This window comes from Lithobates pipiens, unplaced genomic scaffold (assembly GCF_037356315.1).
Source record: "Lithobates pipiens isolate NorthernLeopardFrog02 unplaced genomic scaffold, aLitPip1_a1.2 Scaffold_16, whole genome shotgun sequence".
Lineage (NCBI taxonomy): Eukaryota > Metazoa > Chordata > Amphibia > Anura > Ranidae > Lithobates > Lithobates pipiens.
The window spans coordinates 535898986-535911365 of NW_027507748.1; the positions used below are offsets into that span (position 1 = coordinate 535898986).

The window sequence follows — 12380 nt, forward strand, 5'->3', positions numbered from 1 at the left end:
GCGGTTCAGCCGGTGTCAGGGATTCATGCAGTTGAAAACGAGGACGCAGTTGGTCCGCATGCCGTCTGCAAATGGAACCATCTTTCAGGCAGATCCTATACATCTTGGGTCCCAAAGTCTCTGCAATGACAGCAGGAAGCCAACGGGTGTTGGAAGCCCCATAAGATCGGGCCCATACCTTTTGTTGGGCTGTGAATTGGGGAAGCTGATTGTGTTTGACCATCTTGTCTTGGGACTGCAGTACATGTTCCTGGACTGTTTGACGGCAGAGCATGTGCAAAACAGTCCATGGCTGCCGACCCAGAAGGAGTTCTGCTGGAGTTTTCCCGCTGGTTGCATGTGGTGTGTTTCTGTAAGCAGAAAGGAAGGAGTCCAGCTGCTGGGGTGACAGGGACTGTTGTTTACTTGCAGCCACTGTAGCTTTGAAATATCATTTAAAAGTCTGCACAAACCGCTCTGCTTGACCATTTGTAGCCTGGTGGTAAGGTGCGGTCAACTTGTGCTTGATGTTGTGGGCAGTCTGGAAACGCTGAAACTCCTGACTGGTGAATTGTGCACCGTTGTCTGTGACGATTTCTCTGGGGTATCCAAACATAGCAGTGAGATGTAACCGGATGGAAACCATTGCCTTAGTTGTTGGCTGAGTAACAGGAATTACCTCAGGCCACTTTGAATGGGCGTCCACTATGATCAAGAAGGTGTGTACTCTGATCGGGCCTGCAAAGTCCAAGTGTAGGCGAAACCAAGGAACCGTGGGCCAAGTCCAGGGCTGGACACACTCTCGAGGAGGGCCTCTTGCAGTTTGTGCACATCCAGCACAAGCATTCACATATGTTGTTGTATCTGAGTCTAGGTTTGGCCACCACACATTGCCTCGGGCCTTTTGTTTCATACGTGTGCTCCCGGGATGACCAGTATGTAGCAAGTCCAGAATGTGTCTACGGAGGGTCTGTGGAATGATTACTTGGTCTCCCCATAAAACACAGTTGCCAGCCACAGTTAATTCCATACGCCTACGGAAATAAGGTTCATAATCCTGTGTGATGGTTGCAGGCCAACCGGACCTGTACCCAGGAGAGTGTTGTTTTTAGAAAGGTATCCTTGGCTGTATGGGCTGCTATCTCCCCAGAAGACAAGGACAGGCTGGTGTAACGACAACTCTTGACCAGTGGAGCAGAGTCCATCGACCTCCCTGTCAGTTGGGACATGGCGTCTGCATTAGCATTGGCATCATGACCGCGATACTGGATTTTATAACTGTATGCTCCTGAGAATAGGGCATAGCGTTGGAGGTGGGCCGCAGTAGTCTGAGAGATGCCTTTGTCAGGGCTAAAGATCTGAAGGAGTGGTTTATGGTCTGTCGGTATGGTGAATTCTCTACCATACAGGTAAAGATGAATTAATTGCCCATATAAGCGCAAGAGCCTCTTTGTCAATGAGTAATTGCTTTCTGCTTTGGTCAAAGACCTGGAGGCAAATGCCACTGTTTTTTTCTGACCCATCTGGTAAGATGTGAGATAGTACACCCCCAGACCATAGGGTGAGGCATCACAAACCAAGGTGAGAGGCTTCTGGAGGTCATAGAGAATGAGCATGTGTGACGCCAACAGCTTCCGCTTAGAGACTTCAAAAGAGCGTTGGCATGCAGCCGACCAGTCCCATCTGGAGTGTGTCTCCAAAAGCATGTTCAATGTAAACAAGGTGTGTGCCAGATCTGGCAGAAATTTGTGGTAATAGTTCAGCAAGCCAAGGTATGATCACAGCTGCTGGACGTTGGTTGGGGCAGGAGCTTTGACTAAAGCATCAACCTTGGCTTCCGTGGTGTGTATACCCTCTGCATGCACAAGGTGGCCACAAAACTCCAATTTAGGCACCATGAATTGGCATTTTGCTAAGTTCACTTTCAGACCCTGCTCTTGGAGTCTCTCCAACACAAGCTCCATGTTCTGCTTGTGTTCCTGGTCCGTCCGTCCCGTGATGAGCATGTCATCTAGCAGGCACTATGTGAAAGGAATGTCCACCAAAATCTCATCCATTTTTCGTTGCCAAATGGCTGGGGCAGAGGCTACACCAAACACCGATTGTACTCATACAGTCCCTTGTGGATGTTGATGGTCAGAAACTTGCGGGAAGAAGGAAGGACCTCAAACTGTAAATATGCTTATTTGAGATCAAGCTTGGTGAACTTTTGACCCCCTGCCGGAGAGCCAAAAACGTCATCTACTCTGGGTAAAGGATAGTGGTCTATTTCCAGTTGGGAGTTCAGTGCCATGCGGAAATCACCACAAATGCGTAAGTCCCCATTCGCTTTCTTTACTGGTACAACAGGTGATGCCCACTCGCCATGCTCTACCTTTGAGATGACACCTTGTTCCTCCAGGCGACTTAGTTCTGCTTCCACTCCTGTTCGGAGTGTGAAAGGTACTGTCCGAGCTTTGAAGAACTTAGGCTGAGCGTTGGGTTTCAGCTTGAGTCTCACACAGTCATGCTTTATTTTCCCCAACTGGTCATCAAAGATCTTTGGGAACCACTGCTTCAGGGACACCACCCATCCCTCATTGTCTCCTAATGGAATTGTAACAGTGTTACAGGGATTTATGGCGATGTCTGGCATACCAAAGTGAGCAATCCAGTCTCTCCCAAAGAGAGGGGGTCCCCCATTTTCTAGTATATATATAATGGCAATCTCTTTACCTGTACTTTTGCATAACCCAGTGGGTGGAGTATCTGTTTTGCGTATGTCTGCAGTTTGATTGGTGTTGGGCGGACAGTTGTTCGGGTCTGAAGTTGTCTCTGAGTAATAACTGAAACTGCTGCTCCTGTGTCTACATCCATCTTTAGTTTCTTTCCCTCAACGGTTACCTCTACAGTCATTGTGGAGGGTGCTGAATGCATATGATGTATGTCTAATCTGTGGAGCACTTCCTCATTCTCTGACTCAGATGATGATGTATATCTTCCCACCATATATGTCTTTGTCTTGGGGTTCAGAGGTTGTGTATCTCACACCTTCTTGCTACGGCAAACTCGTTTCAGATGGCCTGTTTTACCACAATTATGACAGGTCTGATCCTTAAACCGGCAGACTTTGTGATCATGGTCTGTATTCCCACAACGGTAGCAGGCTGACTTCTGGCTTGGTGGGGGTCAGTATTTCCAGTTTGTGACTGTGGGCTTGACTGCTGTTCTGAAATCTTCCTGTTCCACCTCTTCCCTTCTGCCCTGGGGGTTTAATTTCTCTGTATCTTTCACAGCCATTTCCATCACTGAAGCTATTTCAGTTGCATTTGTAAGGGTAAGGTCTTTCTCTGTTAACAGTCTCTTTTGGCTAGAGTCACAATTCAGTCCCATGACAAACTTATCTCTCAGTGCAGTAGGTAGGTAGGTGCTCCCCAAAAGAACAGGTAGAGGCTAGTCTGCAAAGGGCGAGCACATAAGCTTTAATTTCTTCACCTGGCTGCTGCTGCCTCTGATAAAACCAAAAAAGAGCTCTGCCAATGTCTTAGTTGCTGGTTTTACATGGGAAAGGAGATCCCTAATGCCGCGTACACACGATCAAACTATCCGGCGGACTTATAAAGTAGTTTTGACATCAGACCCTTGTCCGAGCACGCTAACTGGCCGGCCAGGAAAGGGGGGGACGAGCGAGCGCCCCCCCCCCCCCTCCTGAGCCGTACCAGGCCTGTGCCCTCAACATGGGGGGTGCCTTGGGGAAGGGGGGCCGCACCTTGTCCCCATGTTGATGAGGACAAGGGCCTCTTCCCAACAACCCTGGCCGTTGGTTGTCGGGGTCTGCGGGAGGGGGGCCTATCAGAATCCGAGAGCCCCCTTTAATAAGGGGGCCCCCAGATCCAGGCCCCCATCCTATGTGAATGAGTATGGGGTACAATGTACCTCCGGGGGTCTTCTTCCATCGTGGGGGGGTCTTCTCGCCAGACTCCTCCGCTATCTTCTGTTCTTTTACTAGCTCTTTTACCAGCGGAGGAGCCTGGCTTTCTTCTTCGTCGCCGCCGCCCGGGGGTCTTCTTCCAACTTCGGGGGTCTTGTCTCCCTCTTCGGTTCTTCTTGCCGGGCCTCCGCGCCTTCTTTCAGCTCTTTTATAAGCGGTGGCCCGGTCTTCTATTGCCACCGCCTTCTCTTCTTCTTGTTCTTCTTCCTTGAGATGTTGACTCAACGCGCTCTCTGGCTGCAATGACAGGGACACGGCGTCTTATATAGGGACATCGCCGGGTGATGTCCCCGCCCATTATGATGTCACAGTCCCAGAGGATGCTGGGACTGGGACATCATAATGGGCGGGGACATCACCCGGTGACCCTGCCCATTGTCCCTATATAAGTCACCGCGCAACACATCCCTGTCATTGGGGCCAGAGACAGCGACGAGTCAACATCTCAAGAAGAGAAGAACAGAAGGCGGCGAAGACAGCGGCGACAGAAGACCAGGCCACCGCCAGTAAAAGAGCTAGAAGGAGGAGTGGAGGCCCGGCAAGAAAAACCGAAGAGGGGGACAAGACCCCCCGAAGTCGGAAGAAGACCCCGGGCGGCAGCGAAGAAGAAAGCCGGGTTCCTCCGCTAGTAAAAGAGCTAGCAGAAGATAGCGGAGGAGTCCGGCGAGAAGACCCCCCAAGATGGAAGAAGACCCCTCAGAGCTGTGCAATAAATTATTTTTAACCCTTGTGTGTTGTGTTTTATTTACATTTTTTTCACAGGTGAATGGGTAGGGGTACCCCATACTCATTCACATAGGGTGGGGGGCCGATATCCGGGGGCCCCCTTATTAAAGAGGGCTCCCGGATTCCGATAAGCCCCCCGCCCACAGACCCCGACAACCAACGGCCAGGGTTGTCGGAAAGAGGCCCTTGTCCTCATCAACATGGGGACAAGGTGCTTTCGGGTGGGGGGGCCGCACGGTCACCCCTTCCCCAAAGCACCCTCCCATGTTGAGGGCACGCAGCCTGGTACGGCTCAGGAGGGGGGGGGGCGCTCGCTCGTCCCCACCCCTTTCCTGACCGGCCGGGTTGCATGCTCGGATAAGGGTCTTATATGGACCTTGGGGGGACACCCACGCCGTTTTTTTTGGCGTAGGGCTTCCCCTTTAAGTCCATACCAGGTGACGGGGCCAGCATTAGGGTGTCATATGTCTTAGCACCAACCACTGTCAGAAATACTGCTACTTGCCTTTCACCTGGGATGTCATTTGCACTGAAATACTGTTCCAGTCTCTCAACCCAGGAACTCCAGGATGTCTGTTCTCCATCAAATTCACTTAATGTCCCGATCAATGACATTTTCCTGCTGGGATCTGTGATTGCTTTTATCCAGGTGACAATCCACACTGCCTTTGTCTCTCTCTCAGACTAATAGACCCTTTGTAAATCCCATCCTCGTTGCCACTGTTATATCCTCTGAGTTGTGAGAGACACAAGATTCTGGTCTGGAACAACGGATGTTTATTTCAGTACTCACTGTACACTGCAACATGCATCTCAGGACAGTACATCTTATTATGCTTCCTTACATGTGCTCTAAGATGGCTACTATGCCCATTGACCCTTGTCATCACTCCTGGGTGGAGTCAGCCTTAAAGTGACAGTACATGTGGAACCCTTCAGGTATAACAAGATTTTGAATTTCATTAATTTATTTTCCCTTTTAGTCCAGTTTTTACCTCCCGTTTAGCTGTTTCTCATTCGCCCCATTGGTCTTTCTCCTTCCACCTCTCTCTATTGACATCCCTGTTTCCCCTTCCCCTAAAGTATGTTCTAGTTCTTCCTTCTATATATTTTTTTTCTTTTTTTTTTTCCCCGTTCCCCCCTCCTCCCCATACCCCCCCAAGTCTGACTTTTAACTGTTCAAAAATACCAGTCCAAAAGATCAACAGGGCAGGGCAGTCCCAAAACATGTGCAGATATGTACCCAGGTGTATACGACATCAAGGGCGGGTCTCTATTGGGATACATTTTGGACAATCTCACTGGAGTGAAATAGGTTCTATGGTTGAATTTTATTTGTATCAGCTTGTCTCCAGCTGAGATTACCAATTTAAGACCCAGTTCCAAGCAATCCACCCAGTCTTCCTCGTCTAAGGTGGGAATATCCCTCTTCCACATGTCCCACAGCCTCTCCAACCTCGGAGAGTCCGTTGCCAGTAGGGTACCATATAAAGCAGAGAGAGGCTTCCCCAAATCACTGCAGGACAAAAGGTCCTCCACCGGGTCAAACTGGAGGAGTGGGGCCGTGGGGGAACTGGGCCCTAGCTGCATGCCGGAGCTGGGCGTATCTGAAGTACATCCAGCCAAGCAAATCATACTTTGTGGAGAGCTGTGACCACGTCAGCAATGTACCTGCTGGCAAAACATCTCTTAGGATTTTAATACCGAATCTCACCCATACCTGAGGATCAGGAATCATCCTAAAGTGCGGTAGGTTAGGGTTTCCCCAGAGTGGCTGCACGGGGGACCATCTGTCCTCTAGAAAAAAACGACGACGGGCAGCAGGCCAGATTCACACCGTTGCTCTCAGTGGTGCAGGTAATTCCGCATAGGTACCTATAAATAAAATTTTGCAATGCCAGTAAGGAGCCTAACCTAGCCGCCTCCGCGCACACCACCACGTTATAACATCTCCCTTCAAACCACCTGTAGGTCATAACCAACATTGCAGCCCAGTAGTACACCCACATGTTTGGGAGAGCGAGCCCACCCAAGTGTGTTGGTAAATATAGTGCCGTTTTTGCTAGACGGGGATCGACCTATTCCAAATGAAGGAAACAATACAATGGTTCATCTCTGGAAAAAGGATGCCTGAATCCACATTGGGCTCTTCCGGAAGAGGTATGTACATTTGGGCAGAATGATCATTTTCAAAATGTTAATGTGGCCCAGCAAATTTACTGGAAGTCCGGACCATGACTGACACCTTTCCCTAAGAAGCCGGAGCAAGGGGTGTATGTTGAGAGTATAATACTGATCAGTGTCCCTGGCCACCCTAACCCCCAGGTATTTAAACTCATGTCAGGGTCGTAGGATTAGCTACAGCCGGGACCGGAGTGTCCAGAGGAAACAGAACTGATTTGTACCAGTTAATGCGGATTCCCAACAGGGTTCCGAATTTGTTAAATAGCTGTAGTGCAGCAGTCAAGGAAGGCCCGGCATCCTGCAGGTAGAGTAGGGCATCGTCCGCGTAAAGGGACATTTTTTCTTCCAAGTCACCTATCCGCATTCCCCGAACCTCCAGCGACTCCCTGACCAGTATAGCAAGGGGCTCTAGCACCAGGGCAAAAAGGCTAGGGGACAGCGGGCAGCCCTGTCCAGTACCTCTGTGGAGTGGGAAGGGATCTGATACCCTATTGTTAGTACGTACCCTGGCCCTCGGCACCCGGTAGAGCAGCTGAATCCAGCGCAGAAAGCCAGGGCCGAAGCCAAAATGCTTCAACACCTCCCAAAGGTACTCCCACGCCACAGAGTCAAATGCCTTCTCAGCAACTAATGAGGCAATCACTCTGGACCCAGTATTGTTGTGCGTCATGGATAGATTGAGGAACAGGCGTATGATGTTAATATCTGTGCCTTTACCTGACATAAACCTGCTCTGGTCTACATGGATCAATGTGGAAATAACTAATGACAGACGGGTGGCCAATATTTTTGCCAAAATTTTTGCATCCACATTGAGCAGTGAAATGGGTCTGTAAGATGCACAGTCCTAGGGGTCCTTGCCGGGTTTAGGAATAAGTACAATAATAGCCTCTTCCATGGATTTGGGTAAGACATCCCCATCCACCAGTCTGGAAAAGAGAGTTGTTAGTCTAGGGGCAAGTAGATCCATATATCTGGAGTAGAATTCAGTAGGTAGACCGTCTGCTCCGGGGGTTTTTTCTCCCTGCAGACATCCAGTTGCTGCCTGGACTTCCTCTAAAGATATAGCTGCATCAAGTTGGGCCCTATGAGTGTCTGAAAGGACAGGGAAGGGGATCTTCGCTAAGTATTCCCTCAATTCCGACGGGGTAAAACGGGTCCTAGAGGTATATACCACGCGAAAAAGGGTATAGAATCTGGAGCTAATGTCCTCAGGAGAGGACATTACTTTACCATGTTCGTCCCATATGCTCGCAATGTGTGTGGATCCCACCCGTTCCCTCGCCAGCCAGGCTAAAAGTCTGCCATTTTTATTCCCATGTTCAAATATCCTCTGTGTAGAGTGGAGCATAGATTTTTTAGTTTGTTCAACATTATAAACATTATACAGTGATAGTGCCCCCAAGGCTCTCTGCCAGGTTCCATAGTTAACAGTGTTGGGGGATGCGACGTACGCCGCCTCACATCTTCCCACCTCCCCCTCCACAAGTGCCATTTAAAGTGGTATTTAAGCGGAGTTCCACCCACTTTTGAGAGGTGGTCTTAAACGAAAGACCACCTCTGCACCCCTCGTTTTTGGATAGTAAAAAATTTTTTTTTTCTTCTATATTACCTTTTTATGAAGTACATTGGATCCATCTGGTCCGCGGTGCAGGATGCCATATTCTCTTGTGCGGTGACCCCCCCCCCCCCCATCTTCTGGGACCTGTGTCCCAGAAGACAGCGGGCCATTCCCAAAGCGATGTGCGACTCACGCGTGCACAGTAGGAAACGGGCAGTGAAGCCGCAAGGCTCCACTTCTGGTTTCCCTTAATTAGAATGGCGGTGCCTGCACCTGATCTGGTGGATGGATTGGCCTTGGGAGGCTGACATTGCGGGCTCCTTGGACAGGTAAGTGTCCTTACTAAAAGTCAGCAGCTACAGTGTTTGTAGCTGCTGACTTTAAAAAATAAAAATAATTTGCGGGTGGAACACCGCTTGAAACCCAAAAGCAAACATTTATTATATTGCAGCTTATCAATTTTTAGATGAGGTGGTGATATTCATTCTCTTTTTAAGGCTTTCCTTCCCTTATTTTTACCTGGTAATCTGGCCATTAAGTTTGTTGTTATTCAAAAAAATAAGTTCTCTTTCAGATGTAGCAGTTACAAGTTTGAGACAAATTCACCACTGATAGGGGTGCTTACAATGGCCATCTTGTATTCATTTATCCCAAAAGGAGGAAAAACTGTTCCCGTAACTTCTTATAAAGTATTAGACGGAGTTTGGCTTCAATTTGTTACTGTGTTTAAATCTGCTAGTACATCTAGGACTACCCCTCCCCTAGATTAACAATGCTGCTGTCCACAGGTACTCCCTGTGTTCATTCATCCAGAGTGGGGGTACATGGGGTGTGTTACTGGCTGATTTACCAGGCAAAGCCAGAAAGGAAAAAAAACAAAAAAAAAAAGAAAAATAATGCAGTCACCATGTCTAATGAGTGGTAAGCTGCAATATATCAATGACACAAACATGTCTGATGGACAGGTTGCTCTAGCGATGGGGCGGGAACTTCTGCCGATACCGACATTGCTATTGCAACCTGTCAGGAAGTTGGAGAGCCTTGCAGCGGCATTACTGCACATTCACAAAATCGTGAGGAAATCCCGGAAATGAAGACAGGAGGGCTTCAGGTGCCCACAGCTTAAATGGAACCTGCCTTCTTCCGGATCAATAGGTACAAAACTATTTTTGAAGAAAGTAAAATTGAAACACATACGACATGTTGCAATTGTTAATGTACATGTTTAAACAAATGCAGCGCATTTTTTAAAACAAAAAGTGTTTCAGGGACTGGAATTTCCGCTTTAAAGAGTCTACTTTTGTTGAGGAAACAACAATACCCTCTGGGTGAACAATGTATATTGCAAGGATTTTATTAAACCGTGTTGCAGTTTTCTTCCTGTTTCTTCTGTTTGTTCTGCTATGTCTATTGGATACTGATTCTGAATGGGAGTGATATTTCATTATTGATCAACTGATGCACTTGCAGCGCTCCAATGAAGGAAGGAAGGCTACATGGTCTTCATTCCTTTAAAAGTGGTTAAAGTGGATGTAATCCCTCACATATACATAGTGAAGTGAACAGCCTCAGATGGATACACAGGGATGATACCAATCTCCCTACATAAGTCTTACATGTATTTCTGCTGTCTTCATCTTTATATACTGTTTAGAATGTGTACATGGTGTTAGGAGATTTTCTCTTCCTGATTAACACTGCAGTGAAGCCTGGGCATACAGCCAAGACAGTGGATTGGAGGAAAGGCACACACCCCCTCTCCCCATAGGTGGAGACTTTCAGCTCTGTCCCTTGAATTGTTCAGCACACTGCTAATCTATTTATAGCATCCTCCCCAACACAAAACTCTGGCTGCTTTTATCACATGTAACAGAGAACTTGACAGGAGTTATCAGGCTGATAACAGAAGAATGGAGCAGGAGACAGCTATGGGGCATAGTGCTTTGAAGTGAGATAACAAAACACTGCAGATATATGTGCCCAGCTCAAATTTCATGAACTGGATTTACATCCACTTTAACCCTGTTGGAGAGGATGACTAAAATCTGACTTGTATCTTAGTGCAGACTTTTGGGAAAATCAGTCAGCCAGTCACGCAAACAGGAAATTATATTTCTGGAGGCTTGGTGTACAGAAGGCCTCCAGGTAGCCATATTGCATTGAATTTTACAGAAAATGACAGAGCTACAGATTAAAAAGGAAAGGTCATTTTTAATAACATTCAATTACAATATGACTCGTGTTGCTATTATATATGCTATATATATATATTTTTTATTTGCTATATTTTTTCCAAAAGTGGATTAACCCTTTGTTTGGTAGCTACAAACCAAAGTTAACTTTTTCTGACGTTTGACCCAAAGAAAACAAACACTGGGGGGAGGGGGGTGAAACTAGTGCCCTTTTAATTTTCATTAAAGTATAAGAAATCTTTCTTGAATAAAGCTAATATGAATAAAGTTTGCATTAGGACATATCTTGTTGCCTTCTGTTGATTATTTGTACATCTTAAACATACTAACCATAGTCAGCCATTTTATACCTTTAATATGTGTTTCTTTTGTACAGGGAGCACCCCTTCTTGTGAACAGCAGCAAATACAGATCCGTGCGATACAAGAAAATAAACATGGGAGTAGTGATTTGGTGACTGCAGAAAACACAGACCTGCTCTGTGAAGGTATGTTCATTAACTGTTTGCTGACGGCCAGGCGGCGCACCTATTGTGGCGGGAGGCCGTTTAAACAGGGAATGCGTGCGATCGTGCGCGCGCATCCCTGTTTCTTCGGTGGCGGCGTGCCACGGAGACACCGTTGGCCACCGAAGGGGGTGAACAGCAATTGGTTATGGCTGTTTACCACGTGATTTCATCACGGCCGATCACAGATGGTCACACCCCAACTGTGCACGAAGCATGCGCGCGCACATCGGTGGCGGTGTGTTCCCCGGGAACACTGCTCGTCACTGACGCTGGTAAACAGCCATTGGCCGGCTGTTTACCCACGTGATCGGCTGTGATCCTTTTACAGCCGATCACTAAAATGTAAACAAACCGCGGTAACGAGATGTTACCGGGTTGTTCTCCTCCTCACACACCGATCGTGTGTGAGGAGGAGATTGCGGTAACATCTCGTTACCGCCTAGTGTACACCAATCACACTGATTGCCCCCCCCCCAATAAAGAGGACCTGTCACCACCCCTCATAGTACCTGTCAATCACAGTCCATCAGAGTACCTGTCACAGCCCATTAGAGTACCTGAGTACCTGTCACAGCCCATCAGAGTACCCGAGTACCTGTCACAGTTCATCAGAGTACACGAGTACCTGTCCCAGCCCATCAGAGTACCCGAGTACCTGTCACGGCACATCAGAGTACCCGAGTACATGTCACGGTCCATCAGAGTACCCGAGTACCTGTCACGGTCCATCAGAGTACCCGAGTACCTGTCACGGTCCATCAGAGTACCCGAGTACTTGTCACGGCCCATCAGAGTACCCGAGTACCTGTCACGGCCCATTAGAGTGTTAGGTTTCCTGGTGATGAGCCCGACTTGATGGAAGAAGACTTCTCTTACAGCTCTGGTTCAGGGACCACTGGAATGGAGACAGTGGCCCCGTGAGCGCAGCGGGGTAGGAGTGTCTGACTGGAAGCAGCGGCTGGTTCTTCTGGATGCTGGAACTGCAGAGAAGTTGGTAGACAGGCCGGCAATCAGCAGGCAAGTCAGTGGCAGCAAGGACTGGGTGCAGCACACTTGAACAGCAGAAGAATAGTCAGGCGGGCCGGGTCACAATGGATAAGCAGGCAGGTAAGTACAGCAGGCAGAAGAGCAGTGCAGGCAGGCAGAGGTTCGGCAACAAAGGGACAGTCCAAAGCAAGGTCAGGCAGTCCGGGGTCAGAGCAGGAGAGGTCAGCGAGGTCAGACGGTAGCCGGGTCAGATATCACAACAGCAGGCAGATA

At 48.3% G+C, this 12380-nt stretch overlaps 1 protein-coding gene across 4 annotated transcripts in view; it reads left to right on the forward strand.

The window, feature by feature from the left end:
- Positions 1–12380, forward strand: part of LRRC63 (leucine rich repeat containing 63) — a 121994-nt gene that overhangs the window by 40831 nt on the left and 68783 nt on the right. For all 4 annotated transcript variants that reach the window (XM_077483242.1, XM_077483241.1, XM_077483244.1 and 1 more), the window contains one exon: positions 10989–11099. In XM_077483242.1, the coding sequence (XP_077339368.1) occupies positions 10989–11099 (111 nt within the window). The remainder of the gene's footprint in view (positions 1–10988; positions 11100–12380) is intronic.